At 43.6% G+C, this 22,283-nt stretch overlaps 1 protein-coding gene across 6 annotated transcripts in view; it reads left to right on the plus strand.

Moving 5' to 3' along the window:
• Positions 1–4,870: 4,870 nt before the first annotated feature.
• Positions 4,871–22,283, plus strand: part of TLE4 (TLE family member 4, transcriptional corepressor) — a 153,542-nt gene continuing 136,129 nt past the window's right edge. For 3 of the 6 annotated variants that reach the window (XM_055426929.2, XM_055426930.2, XM_055426933.2), the window contains exons 1-4: positions 4,871–5,762; positions 6,584–6,681; positions 7,777–7,840; positions 9,046–9,090. In XM_055426929.2, the coding sequence (XP_055282904.1) occupies positions 5,718–5,762; positions 6,584–6,681; positions 7,777–7,840; positions 9,046–9,090 (252 nt within the window). In that variant the 5' untranslated portion in view covers positions 4,871–5,717. Of the gene's footprint in view, positions 5,763–6,127; positions 6,308–6,583; positions 6,682–7,776; positions 7,841–9,045; positions 9,091–22,283 lie in introns of those variants that run through there. The other 3 variants (XM_055426931.2, XM_055426932.2, XM_055426934.2) reach the window with 1 other exon arrangement.

The raw sequence follows: 22,283 nt of genomic DNA on the forward strand, positions 1-22,283 counted from the left end.
ACCTGGCTCATCTCCTCCAAGAAGCCTTCCATAACCTCCCATCTAAACGAGTTATATCATACCAGACACACCTACCCCCTACCCTGCTTTATTTCTCTTCATACCATGTACCACCACTTTCACATTTTGCTGCTTGCTACTTGTTCAACTGTTTCTCTGCCTCCCTTGATCAGGATGTAAGCCCCAGCAGGGAAGAGATTTTGCTTATGCTGTTTATGTATCAGTCTGAGTTCAATTAGAGGAAAAACACATAGTAATTTGAACAAGGAAAATTTAGGATAAAGAATTATTAACTATGACGGGAAGTGGGAGTAAAGTGGGATTGGTGAGTAAGAGGTAAAGAATACAAAAATAGCAGATATACGGAGCAGCCATTATCTCTAGGGCTGAGATAAATGACTCAAGAAACAGCCTCCCCAAGACCCACACATAATCTATGGCTGAAATCAAGACCTTACTCAAGAGGGCACAGATGGAGTGGGCGGGCCCTGCTGGAAATCTTGCCTTTCTGGCAAGATCCAGAAACCCACATTCCAGACCTTACTGGAAACACATCCTCTGAGGTGCCAGGGAAAGCTGTTTAGGAAGATGTCTCATCAGGGGCACTCAACTCCAAAACTACTTAAGGAGGATTGTGGAGGAAGCTGCTGGCTGCTCTGTGCTACTGATTGTCACCTGGGCTGCAGGAACCTGCTGAGCTTGCACACCAGAACCAGAAACATCACTTCCTATGTCTTTCCAGTGCCCTCTATTGTAAAAGCTTTGGTACCAAGGGCAAAAGAAACTATTTTAAGGGCCCAGATCCATATTCACAGAGCAGGCAAAGAGGATGGATACATTTGGAGCTGAGAGCTAATCAAAACTAGCCACATTTACTGCTAAATTCCCATATCCTGGTACATATTAGGTGTTCAATAAATATTTGATGGAGGAATAAATTATTTAGAGCATATAAGTGGAAACAATATGTTTGCTTTGCATATTACTTTAAGATTGAAAGCGCCTGGCTTAGCTTCTAACTTGAAAGCTACTTCTGAGCCTCAACCCCACCCCCACTCCCCAACTATGAAGTAGGGATAAGACAAGCCCTCAAGTGATGTCACAGCTTGGCTAAACAGTTTGGGAGAACTGCAATGACAGACGCACAGGCAGAGAGCAGAGAAACTCTGTGTTGGGACTTAGGCTGGGCTCTGGGTTGCTTCATGTGGCATCTTTCTGAGACATCCCTGTGAATTATGTAGATCTGCAACATGGCCAAAATGTGGAACATGTCCAAGTGATGCATTTTAAAGTTACACTCAATAAAAAATAAACATCCTTATTTCTCCAGCCAGTATTCTGTTGACACAAACTGTCAAAAGAGATTAGGACAAAGGTCCCTAATACAAGTATTTGATACTTCCAAACAGAGCATAGTTTCCCCTTTGTCCACTGACCCCTTCAATGGCTTTTCAGGTTCTCTAATTAGGATTCTCATTCTCTGTCTTGAGAAATAACTGCACAGAATTTCCATAAATATGGCCTAAATGATGCTGAATCTTTCTGTATTGACACAGCATGGCTTTCAGTCACCAATGCCATTAAAAAATATTTACTGACCATCAACTATGTGTCAGACATCATTCTAGGCATTTGGAATGAGGCTGTGAACATAACCAGGTCTCTGTTCACATGGAACTTGCTAAGATTCTGGCCAGAACTTCCTACAGAGGCACTATGGGTATTTTAACAAACTATTGAAAAACTCCAGTGGGGTGGGAGTAAATAGCCAACCCTAGAATAATTGCTGGTGTTCTTAGAAGATTCACTGTCCTAGTGTAGAAACTGTATCACCCAAGTCTTTTAATTTTGGGTTCTTGTGTTGTTTTTTAGTCACTAAGTCCTGTCTGATTCTTTGCGACCCCATAGACTGCAGCACGCCAGGCTTCACTGTCCTTCACTCTCTCTCAGTCTGCTCAAACTCATGTCCATTGAGTTGACGATGACATCCAACCATCTCATCCTGTGTCACCCTCTTTTCCTCCTGCCCTCAATCTTTGACATCAGCAGGGTCTTTTCCAGTCAGTTGGCTCTGCACATCAGGTGGCCAAAATATTGGAGCTTCAGCTTTAGCATGAGTCCTCCCAATGAATATTCAGTGTTGATTTCCTTTAGGATTGACTGGTTTGGTTCTTGGGAATGTTTCAAAATAGTGCAGTCCAATGGAAATATGTGAGCAACATAAAGTAAGAAGGAAATGGCAACCCATTCCGGTTCTTGCCTGGAGAATTCCATGGACAGAGGAGCCTGGCAGGCTATAATCTATGGGGTCACATGAGTTGGACACGACTGAGAGACTAAGTACACACATAGAGTTATTTCACTTTTTTCTTTTTTTGTGCTCACTCCTCAAAACTTCTTAAAGTGTAAGTGTAGATGCAGCACATCTCATTTGGGACTGGCCACATTTTAAGTACCCAAAAGCCACCTGTGTTTGGGTACTGGACAGAGGAAATTCAGAAAAGGCCCATGGAGTCCTCCATTCTCTTATTTTGGGGAGGGGGAAGATATTTGCTGAATTGAAACATTCTGTGAAGTCTAGTTGCATGATTTTAGTTAAAAAATAAAAAATAGAGGAAGGTGAAGACCACCATAGACTTCCTTAGTTCAGTTCAGTTGCTCAGTCGTGTCCGACTCTCCGCGACCCCATGAATCACAGCATGCCAGGCCTCCCTGTCCATCACCAACTCGAGGAGTTCACTCAAACTCATGTACACAGAGTTCGTGATGCCATCCAGCCATCTCATTCTCTGTCGTCCCCTTCTCCTCCTGCCCCCAACCTTTCCTAGCATCAGAGTCTTTTCCAGTGAGTCTTGAGAGTCCCTTGTACTGCAAGGAGATCAACCAGTCCATTCTAAAGGAGATCAATCCTGGGTGTTCATTGGTAGGATTGATGCTAAAGCTGAAACTGCAATACTTTGGCCACCTCATGCGACGAGTTGACTCACTGGAAAAGACTTCCTTAGAACCAGTCCTTTAAAGTGCCCAGCACGAGAGAGGCTCATAGAATGTGCGAAGTTGGACAGTTACTAGTACATTCGTTGGATTCGTCCACTGAGGCAAGGGATATTATTAAGAAGAATTCTTCATGAATGCTGAGCCACCTCGGTCAATGTCTCAAGTTAGAGTAGGGAAAGGACACTCAAAAATACACATCCAAAACTCAGACCTTTTAACTTAGCCACACACACCCCGCCCCGCTTGATTTTATCTGAATTCCTCCCGCCCCTCTCAAAGTCGGAGGCTAGCTAGGAAAGACTGAAAGCCGCAAGGCTTCCTCTTAACCCAGGGAGCTGCCCCTGGCTGGACGAGGACTAGTGGTGGGAAAGCTGCCGGTCCCAGCTGTCCCTTATTGCCACCAAGTACACTCTTATCCCTTAGCTTCTATCATAGGGATGCCCTCCCCCAGGCTCCAACCCCCGGACACGCTCCCACCTTTCCAGCCCTGGTCCCCAACCGTGGCTTCCTGCCCGTTTCAACCGCGACAAGCTCGACTTGCTCTTCCATAAAACGGGAAAATGAGGGGCAGTCTTCTTCCTGCTGATCTGGGAGAGGGAGCATCTTGGGGCGTGAAGGTCCGTTTTCTTCGCTGTGGCGGGGACCAACATCGAGATGACACTATTTTCCCCGCTGACCAACTGATAGTCTGCGGGGTGCTGGTGGCTCTCTCGACAAAGTTTCTCTGGGAATCGGGCGACCCCTGCCCACCTTGGGCTTCCAGTCCCACCCCGAAACTCCACGCTGACGCCCCCGCGACCCCCAGTCTGAGCGTCCTGGGGAACTTCCTTGCAGAGTTGCTTGGGGAAGGTGGCCCCACTTCGGGGTTAAACGGCAATCACAGCCCGCTCGGGACTCGGAGGGCCACCCCTCCTCCCGCGTCCCCGCCCCCCGCCCGGGTCAGCGTCTTGCAGCTCAGTCTCGGGCTCTGAACAGGAACAGGGGCCCGAATCCGCGTTCACACGGAAAATTATGCCGGCTCCAGCGGCGCGTAAAATTGATGTGAACCGAACGAAGTGGGATCGGCGTGATCCTCCCTCTCTTGTCTCAACAGGGGTTTCGGAGCGTTACACAAGGCCGAGCTTGTCTCTTTAAGGAGACATTGGACCCTAATTAGTCCGCATTCCTGGCGCGGCCCGGAGCAAGGGGCTGAGGATGTTTGGGTTGGTCGGGGGCGGGAAGGAAGACGAGACTCGGAAGATCTTCTGACTAACTTCCAGTCTTACTGCCCCCTGTACCCTCTTTATTTTGCCGCCACCACCGCCACCAACATCCAGTTCTGAAGATGCAGCCAGGGCAGCAGCAGCAGCCACCGCTGCTCCCTGGCCCACGTTACTTTGATTGACAGCCGAACAAATGTTTCGCCGGTTCGAACGCTCGCGCTAAGGAACGTCAGCCAAGGCGAAGCTCCGCCTTGGGCGTGCCATATCCGCCCCGCCTCCGCTCACCACATTTCGCTGCATTCATTGGTCCGAGCCACGGACGACGCCCGGGCCCCACGTGGGTTCCAGCCCGGCCGGCTCCTCCCCGCTAGCTCGCCATTTGTCAGCAGTGAAATGATGGGCAGTAACACAGAACGGCGATTAATGTTCAGCCATCGCTGATTGGTTGTTGGAGACGCCTACCGCGCCGGGGGTGGGCGGGACGCTTGGAGAACCCCCCAAAGTGGTCCCGTGGCCGGCCGGTGATTGTAGTCAATTTGGCTGAATCTTCAGCTACGGTCGCTGGAGGCGGACTACATGTCCCGGGATGCTCCGCGGTCCCTCCAAGGACGGTTGTGAATATGTATCAGAATGTTAATGATTAGCGGCTGCTAAATTTGGTCAAAGAAGTCACCTACACAGAGAGTGTTGTTAGAGCTGTTCTGAGCGGGTGTTTCAGCTGTTGGATGCTTTCTTCCCCCTCTCACACACTTGTATATTATTTTGAGGTGCTGTTCGCAGAGTTTGAAAGGAGAGAGAATTAAAAAAAAAAAAAAGCCGCAAGCGTTTCACTCTTTTATTTTTATAATCCCCTTCAATTTGGGGTTAAAAAAAAGACAAGAAAACAGGAAGGAAGAAAAATAAGGAAATGAGATGTGGTAAAAGAAGCTAAAAGGTGCCTTTTAAAAGATCGTTGCTGTGAGGTGAAAAAAATCTCCAGAGAAACCAAAAGCACCGCCGAGACCTCTTCCGAACCAAAGGAGTTTGTGTTTGCTTTTAGGAAAGAAGAGAGAGATCATTCATTCGGAGGACTAACAACCAATTAAAAGACAAATAAAAAAAAGTTTGGAGTGGGACGCCGAGCGAGCGAGCGAGCGAGCGGGCGGCGCTGCCGGCGGGCGCTGGGGCGCGGAGCTCTCACTTTCCCGTCCCGGGTGAGCGGCGCGGCCGCGGCGCCGGGCTCGGCGGGCGCGCCTCAGCGGAGCGAACGTCGGAGCGTTGCCGCGGGAGACGCGCGCCGGACAATGCCCGCGGCGGGCCAGTGACGCCCGCGGGGAATGCGGAGCGGTTCGGCCGCCCGCACCCAGGCGCCGCCGCCGCGCGTTCTTGCTGCCCGCGTCACGCGAGACCCAGCGGGGGCCGGGACCGTCCGAGCCGCCCCTCGGACCCGGCCGGCCGCCTCCGCCGCCTCCTCCTCGGGGCCATTAAAGCCAATGAGCCGCGCGCCTCTGCCCAGCGCAGCCAACTAAATCGGTTTGGATGATTCGCGACCTGAGCAAGATGTACCCGCAGACCAGACACCCGGTGAGTGCGGGCGGTGGGGGCGCGGGCTTGCCGGGCGCCGGGGGATTCCCCGCGTCGCCCCCTGCGCGCTGAGTTGTGTCTTTGGCCTGAGGGGCGTGGAGGGCGGCCCACACCCCGCACGCAGCTCGAGAGTCGCCCTCCACCCCCTGCCCCTGCTCTCCCCGGCCGCGGGGGCACTTTCGGAGAGGGGGTGCGGAGAAGCAATTGAGTTGTAGCCATTTTCTTATTGTTGTCTTTGAAGCCCCTGGAAGCCGCGCGGAGCTGTTCGCCGTCCTCGCGCCGCGACTCCTGGAGGAGGGGTGGCGAGCGATGGAGGAGGCGCGACTCCGCGCCGGGGCGGGGAGGGCGCCCTGCGCGGCGGCGCGGCGTGTCCGGCGGCGGCTCGGGAGTGCGGGGCGCCGGCCCCTGGCGCCGCGGGCCCCGGGGATCAGCGAGCCAGCCGACGGACCGACCGGGAGAGTGGCTGCCGCGTGCCCCCTCCCGCGACCTGACCGCGGCCCGACGCCATGGCGCGCGTCCCCCCGACGGGCCAGTTTCGATTCCGGGTGGGGAGGCTGTGGGCGCGGCGCGCCGGCCCCGGGGCCCCCGCCGTTGACGTGGGAAGGGAGCGGGGTCTCGATCCCGCGGGTGCGAGAACGCGGGGCCCCGGGGCCAGCCTCGGCCCGGCTGTGCGGCCAGGGGAGGGGGCGGGAGGAGAGTTTTCCTCGTTCTTTGCCTGCGATGACACCCCCACCCTCCCTCCAGTGCCGCGTGGTATTTTCTCCATCTCTCTGCCTCGCTTCTGCCGTGGGCTAATTAAATATTTTATTGTTGTTCTTTAGGCACCGCATCAGCCTGCTCAACCCTTTAAATTTACAATTTCCGAGTCCTGTGATCGGATTAAGGAAGAGTTTCAGTTTTTACAGGCTCAGTACCACAGGTAAAGATATTGACTTTAGCTGATCCTTCTGTTTGCTTAGCTCTTGTCTTCCCCCAACATACAGCCCCCGCCCCCCCCCCGTTTTTTTTTTTTTTTTTCCGCCACCACAAAGGTATTACCATGTTTCCTTGTGGGCAGAAAGGGCAAGTCAAGGCCTCTTTTCCTTAGGCAGGTGTAAAGAAATTAAGCCTTTCCTCCTTTTCCCGTAAATTAAAAAAAAGGCCGAACAATCGAAACTGGGGACACTTGGAAAACGCTGAGGCCAAACTTTCAATATTGATTTATTGGGGCCAGGCGAATGGACGGTTGGGAACATTCTGGGGCCTTTTGACTTTCTTGGTCCTTTATTATTCCGGGCTTGATTCCCTCTTTCTTCTTTCTGCCATTCCACTGAAACCGAGAGCCCAGAGCCTTAGGAAGTCGCCAAGTAGGCGATGTCATTACTTTTATGCTGAAAAGATGTTTTCGTCTGAAGAGACAATCATTAGATCTTAGAGTACCTTTGAAATATTTTTCTTTCGCTGGATTTTTAATGGCTTGTACTTCTTATTTCATAAATTACGGAACCAAAACAAGCCACTGAACCTGATCCACGCCTTGCCCCTGGGTGGTGGTATTCAACTTGTCTCTGTGTTTTGGAGGGAAAAAATAAGACATCATTCATAAGACAGGGTTGATTCAGATTTTCATTAGTCTTTTCGTGGAACAGTAAAGAAAAAACTCCCTTGTGACATTTTTAGGGCACTTACTATTGCTTGGAGATGTAGGCATTATTGATGTTTATTTCCTCGTTCATGTTGTATTTAGTGAATTTAGTGAATATTCATTTCTGAATGAGATTCTGGAGTTAATTGGCTGAAGGGTTTTTTCTTAAGCAAAATCCCCCACATTTGATCCTTGTTGAAAGGACAAGCCGGGACTGGTTCCACTTATCCTTTACCCTTTTCTCTCCTGCCTGTTTTTCAGTAATGAGGGTGGTACTTAAGATAGTTGATATGGTGTTTTGTAGGTGATGATTTTAGAGGAGGGAATGTGTATTTGAAGGATGTAAGTCAAGATCTGGGTTGTACTTAGATATCCTTATTTCTTGAACAGCCTGAAGCTGGAATGTGAGAAACTCGCCAGTGAGAAGACAGAGATGCAGCGGCATTATGTGATGGTAAGAAAACTGTGTCGCAGATTCAGAGTACCTATTAGTTTGGGGTACCAAAAGCTAGAAATAGGTTCAGATTGCTGGAGGCTGCAGGATTAGAGGATAGTCGCTGTGCCAGTGCAGTTGAGGTTGTGGGAATGTGACCATTAGCAACCTGTAATTCGAGGATGTTATAACTTGCCTCTGACCAGCTTTGATTTGAATTTTCGAAAAGTTTAGTTGTATAGGGTATAATTTTCTGTGCTTTGTTTTTACAGATTGAAAAAAACAAAAACCTCATTTACATTTCGTTTAGAGTCATAGGCAAAATGTTTTTGTGTTAGTGGTTTTCTTTGTTGTTTTATTGCTCTTGCTTCAAACAGCTTTTAACCAGAGAATTTTTCAGTAAACTGTTAAAGTTTTAAATGTGTTTTATTTCTTTTAAACAATGGTAAGAAAAGACACTAGATATCTTTTCAGGTTTTCCCTCCCTGTTCTTCCTTTATATTGTATATTCCTAGTGTGTGTGTATTTGCGTGTGTTTTGTGTGTTTTCAGTTTCCGTACTGTTGCACTGCAGATTGTTGTAATCTCCTGTATAACCGATTCATTCTGCCAGAATTTCTTTAATGCCAGTTATACTACATGTTTAAAACAATCAGATCTGCTTTTTCAGAAGTATTACCAAGTGTATTTTTACGCTCGTTCATAAAGGCTCTAGAGTAACTCATGCATTTCCTATCAAGCCTTTTTCCTTTGAATGTATGAACATGAGTAGTGTCCTTAAAATGAGAAACGAAATTCTGAAGTAACATCACCTTTTCAAATAGTTCATGTCAAAGCCTCAGCATTTGTATGAGGCGTGTTGTTTTTGTTATTAACTTGCCCACTGTGCCTAGGAATTAGAGCCCATAGGAGTATCACATTTTCATCAGACTTCTGTGAGTCATCCGCTTGTGATGTATAAAGATCATTGGAGGTGTTAAGAATGCTATGTTTGAGCTTCATTTTCTTACTTTTGTGAGTTATTCTCTTAGATTCTGTGTCTTAAGGTGGCTTTTAGTTTACTAAGCTGAAAATACTCATAGAGTGTTCTTCCTGATGCCCCACCATTGGAAGGATGGATATTTTGGTTTAGGCGAGGCTTTTATGTTTGCTTGGGGACATTTTGAACAAACTAGGAAGCTTGTTTGATGAAAGGCCCAAAATTAATTGCTTTTCCTTCTTTGACAGTATTATGAGATGTCCTATGGATTGAATATAGAAATGCACAAGCAGGTAAGTTATTATTTCTTTATAAGTGTTTTAAATGACTGTAGTACTGTGCACTTTAGAAAGGAAGTTGTATGTTTTGGAGTTTGATTCCGCACATTTTTGTGGCCACCTGTATAAAAGTCCATGTACTAGAGAAAATGCTCTTTATTCAGGTGTTGTTCCTCATCTGTTTAGCATATTATTTTCATTTTAATCATTTAGCAATGTAATTTAAAGTGTCTGAATGCATGTTAAACTTTGTACATTTTCAAAAGCAGGGTGCTAAAATTTTAAAATGTTTTCTTTTTCTTTTGAAAGAATTAATTTATTTTGAACTTTGCAGACTTGCCTAATGAAAGCTTTTCTTGGAAAATATTAAAATGTAAAATTGTAAATTGTTTGGAGCTTTCCTTGGGTTGGTGTGAAAGAATGGATAGAGGATGAGCTGGGAGTATCAAAATGAAATCTGTGGCACTACAAAAAACTGATATAAATTCCTTGTATTGGCCCCCAGAGGCAACTTAGTTGGGTCTTACCAGGAACTGTAACTGTTCGTTCCAAAATTTGCACAGACTACATGAGCCTGATAAGAGGACATGATAAGGTTCAACACTGGGTCTTGAAATCTAACAGTAGTTCAGTCAAAAAAACAGAAAGAGGAAAGAAAAAAAATGATTAGTCCAAATGTGTTGAGAGGTATAATTGAACCAGCCTTTTCTTTGCAAGAGACTGAATAAAATGGCTTGGTTTAAGTTTCCTAGAAAGAAAAATAGCATCTATGCATATATGTATAAATACTGTTTGGCAATAATAATAATAAGAGACATGTGTTTTAAGTGATCTAGTGAAAGTGCTTCAGATCTGTCTCAGCCATTTCGGAATAGGTGTGTATGTGTTTACCTGCTGGAAAAAGATGAGGGAAAGCTTAATGCTTTTCATCTCTTATATTCATGGATTTCATTACCTTCTAAAATTAAAAAATGTAAGATGATCACATACTGTTAAGCTCTATTATGTATGGAGTCTTTTTTCAATATGGTTAATTATTATATACTCAAAACATACTCACATCTTTAAAAGATGACTGTTAGACAATAAAAGCAGTCAGATAGCATTTGAAAACAAAAAAGTTGGGGGAAAAAAGCGTCGTCACATTGATTATTTCAGATACTTTGTTTTTTTTTTACTTCATGTGCTATTTGATTATGTCAGTATTAGCATTATAGTATAGTTTGTCAAATGTTAACATTCTTTATTATTTCAGCATCCTTGCCATGTCTGTTCAGATAAGTCATGTAAATATCTCCTGCTTAAACAAAATCCATCAAACTTACGCTTGGGTTAGCTTGAAGCCCCTTAGCTCTACCTTACATAAATAATTCACATGAAAGATACTGTTTGTTAATTATGCTCAATACATGATGTCACTTTAGATCTGGATCTTGTGCATGTCCATGCCCCCCCCACCTTTTATTTTGGTCCTCATCTACCACCCAGTACTAATTAGTGTCTTTTTAACAACTGGACCAGGTGATTAATATCCCTTTATTTCTCCTCCTGTATCTTATTACCACTTAGTTTCCAGATCTCTTTATACTGTTTACAGTTCTGAGAGGCACAGAGCTTGTATTTGGGTGTATGTATTCTTTTTAGGGGGCAGGGGGTGCTCTATAAGATCCCTTAATTTTACACATTTTATACTTCTGTAATTCTGTCATCTTCTTGTCCAGCTGGCTTCAAATGCCATCCATTTAAAATTGAGAATGGAGTACATTTTCCCTTTTTTTCTCTTGCTTTTAAATTCAATCATATCAAGAATCCTGAGGGCAGTTTATCACATTATGAAATACAGACAGCCCTGCAAACCACCTACTTATTATATTTTCTTTCTTTCCCCCCTTAAGCACAGAGGCATATCTGTCTTTATTTGTTTTCCTAGGCAGACAGCCTTAGTTCCTCTTGGCCTCTCTTCCAGATGCACTCGCTGGATACCCTCGTAATGGAAAGCAGCAATAAGGCAGGGAAGTTGCCCTGCGGCATAATTGGGCCTAGTTCTCAAGATCGGGTTAGGCTTATTCACTTATTAGATTTGTGTCTCTGAAGGGTTCAAGAGTAGGAGTCCCTGGAGTCCTTGGAAGTACCCTAGTAATTGGTGGCCCTGATATTTGAAACCTTTGTGTATTTTTTGGTTAATGCTCCTGTTCTTGGCTGCTGCCAGCCACAGAGTATTTATTTTTGAGAAATTTTTCACTGGAACAGAAAATGATGGCTGTGATGGAGTCATGACTCTGTGACTTAGCAAACTGATAAAAGGATAAAAGCACAGAGCAGTGACAAGCAGGGTGGGGGGTCCAGTATTTATGGTCCCTCCCCTTTCTGTATGATGTTCATCGTCAGTCACCCTGTGCTGATTCTGATAGAGGACTGTAAAGTGAAACCTATGGGGAATTTGTCATTCTGAAATGAAAGCTAATGTAATTAGTACCAATTAAAGTACATTTAGTAAATTGGATTTAATCTTAATTAAGCCTGCATAATGTTGCCAATTTTTAACAATTATGTTTGAGAACATAATTAATTTAAATTTTGGTAACTGAGTAAATAGCATTAGTCTGGTAGAATTAGTTGATTTTTTTTTTTAAAGGGGAACTCAGTGACATGACATGGAATTAGAGCACAAAATATGAATCTAATTTCTGGTAATCTTTAGTAGGATCAATAGAGCTGAAGTTGGGAGAAAACCCAAGAAAGTTAGAGTGGAGTGTTCTAGGCTGTAAAGTGAATTAATGTTTTGCCACTGTCTTTAAGTTCTAGCATGAAAATGAAGATGATAAGTGGGACATGGTTGGAATGGCATATGTTTTATTGTGATTTCTTCATAATGGCATTTTTTAAAATGAAAGAACATTGACCTTCATTCCCTAAGGATTTCCCTCAGTTGGGTCTTTTTGTTTTTTGTTTTGAATGGGACAGGTGGTGGCTGGTGGTTTAGTAGTTACTTTTTTTTGTGCCCCCCCCCCCCGGCTTATACATACAGAGTGGCTTCTAAATGGGTCAGTGACTGTGGGCAGAACAGGGTGGTGCGTTTAGTTGATAACATTGCTAAGTGCTGCTTGTTGCCATCCTTCACCTGTAATGCTGTAATTAAAGAAGAGGCCCTGATTTAATCTGACAGCAGGCAGTTACCACTTTAAAAGGTGAATATTGGATGTAGATTAGGAACAATGGATATGTAAATTCGACCTGTAGGAACTGTAAAAGGAGATGAACATACTACATTTCGGGAACATCTATGATTCCCTCATAGTTAATAGTCTGCAACCTGCCAATCTCTTTGCATTTAAAATATTAGCTTAGTATTTGAATTTTAGAAATCGGAAAATATAAGAAGTCTGCAACACTTAGAACTTGCATTCTAATGTACTGCACATGTATATATACATGTCTCTGTCTTTATATGTGAATATATACATGTTTTGGAGAAGGAAATGGTGACTCACTCCAGTATTCTTGTGTGGAAAATTCCATGGACAGAGAAACCTGGTGGGCTGCGTCCACGGGGGTCACAAAGAGTCGGCTGCAACTGAGCACCCATACGTGTTTAGTTTGCACATATATGTGTATATATTACACATATATGTGTATATATACAGTTATTATTTTTTTCCATCAGAACAAGCAAACTCCTGTTTCACTATAAGCCATGTAAATTTTATTACAAGACTTGGGCCACAACCATTTGAGTGCTGCTAAAATATTAATTGAATAGAAATGAAAGGGCCTTGCCAACTGATAGGATATCATAATCATAGCCTCTCTGGTCGATGGTAAATGATGATAAATGACATTAGGAACCTTTTAGCAAATTGTAATAACTACAAGGAGGGAAGCAGTATGGATTTGCATTATATCTGATACCCTCTAGTACCAAGTGGATTGCCAATACTGCTTGTTTAGCATTTTCTAAGGGCAATAGGATATTGATTTCTGACTTACAAGGAACAGCTCTATTTTCACCATTGAAAAGTATTGCAGGTTGTTAAGAAGAAATTGACTTGAAGAGGCCGACTGCTGCCCATCATGGAGCAAATAAAGCAAAACTGCCGAAGCATGGTGGAGCAGCGAGACGGGCCCTCAGCAATTTGTTGCTATTAATTTACCATGCTCGACAGCAAATCAATCGGCATCTACTTCATCTGCTGGAGAAAATGCTGTCCAGGGCAGATAAAAGGCTCGGCATGGTACAGAGAATAGACCGGATTGGCCAAAAGGAGGCTGCAGTTAATGTGTAAATAAGTGAAATCAAGGCCACAGTTGCAGAGGAAGCTGTTGTTAATTAGGTTGGTGCTTTTTCGTGAACTATTTTAGAAAGCAGCCAAGGATTTGGAGAGTAAAAAGAGATTTATTGAGGTTGAAGTAATACATGACTGGCCTGGCATTCCAGCCTTGAGTGTACTTGATTCTAGGGTGCAGTAAATTTATCTGGGGACAGTGCTTGCAGTGGAAGCAAGCACTTTGTTTAAAGTTCTGTTTAGACCAAGTTTCCCATAAGGAAACTTTATTTGTGGAGCTTTACTAATTGCTTGTACATGTCTTGTCTTAGACTGTATGTGCTTGGATTGGAGGAGTAGATGCAGGAGTCGGTGTTTGAGAATGTGGGCAGAAACGTGGCTGTTGTCTTCTTACACAGTGACAGTTTTTCAGGAAGGAATGTGATTGAACTCTTGTGTAATAATGAAAGGGAATTATCAAAGGTGGGATGTTTTAGCTCAAAGTAACTTAATAAACCAGTGAAAATTTTGCTGCCAGAACTTTCTTTTGCTGTATAAACCTTAGGAAATAATAATCTAGAGGGGCTGAACAGTGGTGGACACTTTTGGACCAGAAATTCTCAAAGAGAGATTACAAGTGAAATTTCAATAATTGTGCGAAAAGCTCCAGATATAATTAGGAGAGCATGGAGGGGAAGGGGCTTGTGTTTTTGTTTTTCATTAAAGGTTTAAAGCCACCTTTTCTGATTTATGATTACTTATCCTTCAGTAGTATTCTATAATGAACATTAACTAAAGGGAAGTCATAGTTGGTGATAATTTTTCCCCTGCTTCTCTGATTGAACATTTTGGGATGAAGGCTAGCTTCAGTCTTATTTTGTAAGTCTACATATATGTAGATTTTAAGTAAATTTTTTCCCAAACTGAGAGGATCTAGTATTTGGACTGTTGAAACCAAGTGTCAGTGCCTTGGGCAGGGCACAGGAGCTGTTATTTTACATGTCACAGGACCTTCAAGAGAAGGAGGTCTGGAGGAGGAAATTTAACCAGTCAGGGTATGTGCATAATTAGCATTTTCTGGATTGTGTGGGTTTCCCCCTTTCTCTTCTTGCATGTTGGGTTCTTAATTTTCTTTCTGAGGTTTTATAGAATATCTGAAGATTTTTCACCTTAAGCAGTGATTGCTGAATGGAATTGGAATTTCCTTTTAGTAGACATGAATGTTTATTGTGTATCTGGCTTGTGCTTACAGCTGATCTGGGCACATTGCCAAAATTCTTTAATTCTCACAAAGATCCTAAGAAAGGGATTATGACCCATCAAAGGATGATTAAACAGGATCAGATCTGCACAAGGTGATACAGTTATTAGGTAGTGGATTCTGGATTTGAGATGAATTTACCTGGAAGGATGTTTGTTGGGGGATGGGTCTGCCTTAGTGTGGAGATTAGGCCCCAGCTCATTTCTGGAATGGAGAACTCCTGGAAGGCTGGGCTAGTCCTTGGGTTTGCCCTTGAGCCACTGCACTTTGGGCTTATACCCAGACTCCTGGAGTGTGGGGGCATTCTCTGCATCTCTGCCTGGAGTCGGGGCCAGAGGCTTGGCCTGAACTCTTTCTCCATCCAGACTGCTTTCAGTGGGTGAAAGGGCTAGGGTCGCTTTCGCTTGGAGTCTCCCATGCAAGGGGGTGAAGAGAGCTGCTTATTTATCACGATAAGTTTGCTTCCTCCCTGGGTAACCTATTTCTCATTCGTTTACCAACTTGCTTTTCCATTTAACTTTTATCTTTTCCTTGTGGCCTCTAAAAACTGTGCCTGAAGACAACGGGCTGTTTGTTAATCACCATCTTGTGGGTTTTTGAAGGGGGAAGCTGGGAGGGGAAAATGTGATGTTTTGTGGCCTCTTTGTAGTTCAAAAAGAGGTTCTTAGATGCAGGAAATCGCTCACAACTCAAAATTTTAAATGAAGGCAAATGTTTTGCTTATACTGTTGAAAGACTTTCTTTGCAGCATTCAAACGAAGGGATATTTCCTTCCTCATTGCCCCTTAGTCCCTACTGGATAGTGCTTGTTTTTGTTCCATTTGTTTTATTTGCTGGACAGAATTCCTTGTATCCTAAATGATATTAGTTTGAAATGGGTTGCGTTAGTGGACTGAGGGAGAAGATGCATCGTTTTAGGTGCTGTTCCAGCCTCCTTGAGGATAGTGCAGGCACTGGCCCTTGCTTCTTGCCTTCTTCGTTTTGTTTTTCCTTTCCTAGAATTGTACTTTTTTTTTTAAACTTTTTGTTTTTGCACCATAGACTCAGTTCAGTTAGAGGCAATTGTGAATTAAATGTTTCAGATGTGTGGTTAGAAACAATTTGTGTTTGTTTTTAGTGAGAATGTTTTTATTTGACATGACTGGATAGACTGGTTTGTGGCTTTAGGACAGTAGTAATCACTTGCTGGCTCCAGAGCCAGTTAAAGGGATGTGATATTTAGATGTTTTCCCTTTTTCCCTCCCCATACCTCCTCTTAAAAACCTCTAGTACTTTAGCCGTGGTGGCAGATGCAGTGGTCTTGTGGCTCATTTACTATCAGTTCTGTGGGCTGGGCTGTTGGAGAGAAGTGGGAGGCAGCACGTGTAGGTGCGAACAATGAATATTTACACTGATGATGGCTGTTCGCGAGACTGAGGACTTGACTTTTGTTCAGAGTAAGTTCACTGAGAAGAGAGTTTGTGAAACTATTCACTCCTCAGAGGGAAGGGTCTGAGAAGTTTTAGTCAGAAGCAAAAATTAGAGTCATTTTGGTGGCTTTAGTAACAGCTGTCAGTGGTAGTCTGTAAAGAGGGATTTGGCTGGCAACCATCGACGCAAATCTATATGCCCTCTCTGTTTTCACTGGACTTGACCTAGTGTTTATGCCAGGCTTTGACAGGTTCTCTACCACCGAGCCCAGCTTTCCTCAGAGTTGCTGTGTGTAACCGTACTCCATCCAGGGGGACAGAGGGAGGTGTGGGTTTTCTTAGCTGGATTGTCAAAAAAGCAAAAGAAAAACATCCCCAGATGCTGCTCAGGTCCTCTGCCATCTGGTGCGTGGGTCACTTTGTGATCATTTTTGAGGATTTTGCCCACAAATACTACACAAATTGTATTGTGGAGGGAGCTTCTGTGATAGATGGAGAGAAACGTTGGCAGCCCTCCTGGGCTTCACCTACAACCTGTCCATCCTGCTGTATCTCAGCCCCCATACTCACCCCGCAGCTTAGGCAGGAGAGGTGGAGCCAAGGAAGATGGATATTGACTTTCTGATTTCCTCACAAGCTTCACTGAATTGTTATCATTCTAATTGGGATTGTGTTCTTATTTTTGAAATACATGTTCTGCTTCTGAAAGCCTGTGGGTTATTTGGATAAAGAATCTGAAAATGCAAGGAAATATAACTGAAAGAAGAATAATTGTAGAAATTACGAGCACTAGTTCCCCGTAACACCTTTCTTTACAGAGAGCTTAAGGTGTTTTATATGTTCTCCTTAATCTTCCTGATGTTCCTGTAAAGCAAGTAGCAAGCTTGGATCCCTGTATTTAGTTTTCAGTGGAGTACCCGACAGTTTGCCAAGCAGTGTCATTCCACTGGCCTCCTTGAACAGATGACACCGGGGCTTAAGGGCTTAAGGAACTAGCCCGGTGTCACAGTACAGGAGGATCAGCACACGGGCTGGTAGTCCAGGGTTCATGCGGGTCAGCGGGCGTCCAAGGTGCTGCTGGCAGAAAAGGAAACAGTAGGTTTCTTGACTTTCCTCTCAGGGCTCCTTGCACTGACTGCACTGTTTCCAAATACCAAACAGTGCACTTGTTTCTGGGATGTTCTTGGCCTTATGCAGCATGAGAAATGGGGATGCTCCTGGCCCTCCAGAAAGTGTTAGAGTGTTGCTAGAGACCTGATCCCTGTTTGTGTGTGAGCACAGAGCCTCCCTCTCCTCTCTGCTGTTTCCAGAGTCCCGGCCCTGCCAAAATGGAGGCTTGGGATCACAAATTAAAATACGAAGCCTAGATCCACTGTGAGCACAGTGCTTAGTGAAACTGGCAGTTTTTGCATTCCTTAAGTATACTGTGCAAACACTAGGTATAAACTTGTTTCTCGCCAGCCTCCTTGCTCCCACTTGAAGTTAAGGCTCTGTGAGAACAGGGGTGTTGATGGCCTCTGCTGTTTCCCCGGTGCTGAGAACTGTGCCTGCCACACAGTAGGTGTGTGTGAAATATTTGGTAAATGAGGGAGTCCTTGCATTCAGATCGAGGTAGCCAAGAACTTGTACAGTATTTTTAAGGATATATGGAGGTTGTAGGATAACAAACACTGAGCTTCCAAGACTAGTAAGGCCTGTGGTGCCTGCTTATTAAATTTGTGGAAAAATGACAGGAAAGATGAAGTAAAAAGCACCTGAGTTTGGTTTGCTTTTTAGGAGCAAGTTAGGCTAGTTAAAATAGAATACATGTATTTTAGGATGTGGGATTTGCCTTCTTAAAGATGGAAACATGAATCTTTCCTAACTGAATTTAAAATTCAGTTTGACCATCCCTCTATCACTTGTCAGAGTGTATCTGAAGAATTCTTTTACTATTAATAGGTCTGTGTACTTGTGGTTTGAGTGAGTGTGGGGAGATATTGATCTTAGCCATAGTGTGGCATGCTTAGCTAACTTCTCTTCAAATCAGTAAAAATGCAAGCTTCTACTTCTTTTCAGGGGACAGGGAAATGAAAATATCTTAGTTTTATTGGTGGAGAGGGTACCGTGTCATTGAAAGTGTAAGAATCCTAATCATAACAATAAGTGATTTTAGAGAGCTTGTTTAGAGGTAATATTTTACTTATTCTCACAATAACCTTATGAGGTCACTGCTCTATATCATCATTGTTATTTCCATTTTGTATTTGAGGAGGCTGAGGCACATAGAAGTTAAATAACTTCTTGAAATCAGCCTACCAGTAAGACAGATCCTCAGTTTGACTCAATTTTAGATCACTGGTATGGTAGGTATTTTCAGATGCTCTGTTTGGAATACTCTCCTACGTCTACCAAAGTACTTTCCTGAATCAGGGGATTCAGATTCCAGTTCTGACTTTGCCAGTACCCAGCTGTGTGATGTTGCTGAGTACCTTAACTTCTCAGCCCTTTGCTTTTCTTAGCTTCAAATAAGAGTGTAAGTAAACAAACACTGAGATCTCTTGGTTCTTTTGTCTAAAATGACTCTTCTGGTTATTTTCTATGACCCACTGGACAGAAATAGAGATCAGTCTCAGAAAGTCCCTTTTAACACCTATTTTCAGAGGTTTTTGTTTTTATAAACTCCAAAATTAACCTACTGTATTTTATATTTTATAGGATACTTTATCATCCATGATTTTATTTAGATTCCGATAATGTTGCTAAAGCATTTCCCCATCTTTTGGATGAATAAAATAAGACTCCAGTGTTAAATGCAGAGTCCCTCAGTTGATTAGTGGATGGTTCATAATTCACTGGCTCGCTGAAGGCCATCATTCAGGCCAGAGTAATGTTGAAGCACAACTAGAATAGTTATTGTAAAACATGTAATATTAATGTCATATGGTTTCTTCTGGGTTTTTTTTTGGCCACGATACACATATTGATAGTTCCCTGACTGGGGATCAAACCTGGGCCCTGGCAGTGAAAGGCCAAGTCCTCACTGCTGGACCACTTGCGAATTCCCTAAAATTAAATGTATTTTGTATGTATATAATTCTAGTGCTGCTTTAAAGTGATTTGTTTTTATACTTTTCCTTTGGCGTATATAGTGTTGGAAAAGTATTGGAAAATTTAATCATACAGCTTCTGAAATCATGTGAATTGAAATGTGGTCCAATAATTTTCTCCTAAAGTGCTAGAAGAGAATATGTAGTAGTTTATTACCCGTTGTGTAATTAGCTCTGGTGACTCAGTAGTAAAGAATCCACCTGCCATTGCAGGAGATGTGGGTTTGATCCCTGGGTTGGGAAGATTCCCTGGGGAAGGAAATGGCAACCCATTCCAGTGTTCTTGTCTGGGAAATCCCATGGACAGAGGACCCTGGCCAGCTACAAATCCTTGGGGTCACAAGAGTCAGACATGACTTAGTGACTCAACAACAACAGCAGTTAGCTCCTGGGATTAGTTACGCTTCCAGAATCCAGTGCAGATGTCAGTTTCTTTAGCTAAGGTTTACCTTGATGATACTTGGGGTAAAGCAGGCCTGTAAACTGGCTTACAGTGATTTTGAGAGCTTAAGTCATTGGGATTCTTGCATTGTCTTTTACTGAGAGTTGAGTTTGGACTTTTCAACTTGGCTTATAAGTTAACTGTAGGTAAAAAAAAAAAGGCGGGGGGGCGAGGGGGAAATGTATCATTTTGGCCTTTGATGAATGAAGGACATAGTAGAGCTCAGGTTCCATCACTGAGGTGTGCGCTCCAAAAGAGGTGGTTTGTTCCTGCTGTATCTCTGACACCTAAAGACGGTTTTTGGAACTTAGCAGAGGAAAGGCTGGAACAATTGAAGGGATGGTTTAATTTTTCATTTGTACTGCATTTCCTATAGTAGAGTGTCAACCACTAGTATATGAGCTTTGTTTCTGAGCTCTTAGGCAGGACTCATTTATATGAAGAGCAACAAAGGTCTCGATGGGCAATCCAAAGTTAGTAGTTGTCATTGCAATTCTCTGCCACAGGCCCTTGAGCTGGTGAGGGGAATTTTTAAAATTGAGGATTGGATTCATATGATTTTAAAATGACCAGTGTTAGCAAAAGGTCTATTCCTAATTTCATTGCTTGACAGTAGTGGCATGCTGTTCAGTTAAGGTTTTGAATCAATTATGTGTGATGAAATTTTTTTTTAAAGAATTTTCCTTTGAGCATTGTTAGGCTATTGTAGACAGAAAAAAAAAAACAGAAACCAAAAAAATCTTACTATTGCCAATATTTTACAACTTAGAACCATGTGCTATGTTGCTAATTCCATAGGCACGCCCACATCTTATGTGTCTTTCTCTAGGTTAAAAGAGTATCAGTAACTCTGTGTAGTTAGATTGTCCATAAGTATTGTTGTTCCTTAGTTGCTGAGCCTGCCAGGCTCCTCTGTCCATGAGATTTCCCAGACAAGAATACTGAAGTGGGTTGCAATTTCCTTCTCTAGGGGATCTTCCCTACCCATTGATCCCAGGATCGAACCTGAGTCTCCTGCACTGGCAGGCGGATTCTTTACCAATGAGCCACCAGGGAAGTCTGTCCATATGTGTACCTTTGACAAATATTAATGATAATATCAGGTAACAATTGAGTACCTACTGCAAACCAATGGGTGCGCTAGGTGTTTCGGATGTACTGATTTAAGTGAAGTGAAAGTCGCTCAGTTGTGTCTGACTCTTTGCAACCCCATGGACTATATAGTCCACGGAATTCTCCAGGCCAGGATACTGGAGTGGGTACCCTTTCCCTTCTCCAGGGGATCTTCCCAACCCAGGGATAGAACTCAGGTCTCCTGCATTGCAGATGGATTCTTTACCAACTAAGAGCCACAAGGGAAGCTCATTGATTTGTTTAAATCATAACCCTTAATTAAGGAAGGGATCTGGTCGCCATCATTGTATATGAGGAAAGTAAGGTAAAGAGAAGCTAAGAAATTTGCCCAGGACTTTAGAGGGTATAAACTGCAAGAGTCAGTCAGCCCAGCCTCAGAGCCCCCCTCCTAAAGGACTGTTTTTAATTCGGTAAGCTTGTTTTGTTTTTGGCTTTTAAATGTACCTAGCTAGCCCGCTGTGTTCTGCACACAGTGAGCTTAAAAGTGTTACAAATAATAGTGAGTCTGCTTTTGGGTGTATATATTTGTATCAGAAAAAGCTTTTTGTGTTCGGAGATTAGCAAATTCTTTGCCCCCTAATCCTTGTAGAGAAGTGGTGTGGAGGCAGTCGTCCCCTTAACTCAAGCGGCTTTTTCTGCCTCACTGCCCAACCCCTGCTCTGGCTCTGCTTCACTAACCATACAAGTGGATGGAACACTTCTTTTTTTTTTAACCAAGTGGAAATAGCTTTGGTCTTCAGATTCAGTTTTTAATTTGCAAAACAATTCTTTTATTTGCTTCAGGACTTTCTGCTATTGTAACAGTTGAATGGAAACATGGATTGAGGGCAGTTTTTCAGCCGGGGCTGCAGGGCCATGCACACTGCCGGAATTGGTTAGTTATTCCAGGTTAGGGAAAAGTAGTATACTTTTTTTGTGAAAAAGTGCACTGGGTCACTGAACTGATGGTTCATCTTTATTGTAGATTGCACAGCTGGCTTATGGCCTGATGACCACAGGCCTATATTTTTGTGCTTCTGACCATGACATTTCTAAAACAGACACAGTACCTTTTATAACCAGGTGGGAATGTCCAGAGGACTGAAAAATTATTGAGTGCCTGCCTGGGATGAGAATTGGAATTGGGGGGTTCTTGACTAGATTTTTATGCAGATGACACCACCCTTATGGCAGAAAGTGAAGAGGAACTAAAAAGCCTCTTGATGAAAGTGAAAGAGGAGAGTGAAAAAGTTGGCTTAAAGCTCAACATTCAGAAAACTAAGATCATGGCATCTGGTGCCATCACTTCATGGGAAATAGATGGGGAAACAGTGGAAACAGTGGCAGACTTTATTTTTTTGGGCTCCAAAATCACTGCAGATGGTGACTGCAGCCATGAAATTAAAAGACGCTTACTCCTTGGGAGGAAAGTTATGACCAACCTAGATAGCATATTAAAAAGCAGAGACATTACTTTGCCACCAAAGGTCCGTCTAGTCAAGACTATGGTCTTTCCCGTGGTCATGTATAGATTGTGAGAGTTGGACTGTGAAGAAAGCTGAGCGCTGAAGAATTGATGGTTTTGAACTGTGGTGCTGGAGAAGACTCTTGAGAGTCCCTTGGACTGCAAGG

The sequence above is a fragment of the Moschus berezovskii genome, chromosome 7, assembly GCF_049115385.1.
Source record: "Moschus berezovskii isolate FMDL1 chromosome 7, NW_MosBer_1.0, whole genome shotgun sequence".
Taxonomy (NCBI): Eukaryota; Metazoa; Chordata; class Mammalia; order Artiodactyla; family Moschidae; genus Moschus; species Moschus berezovskii.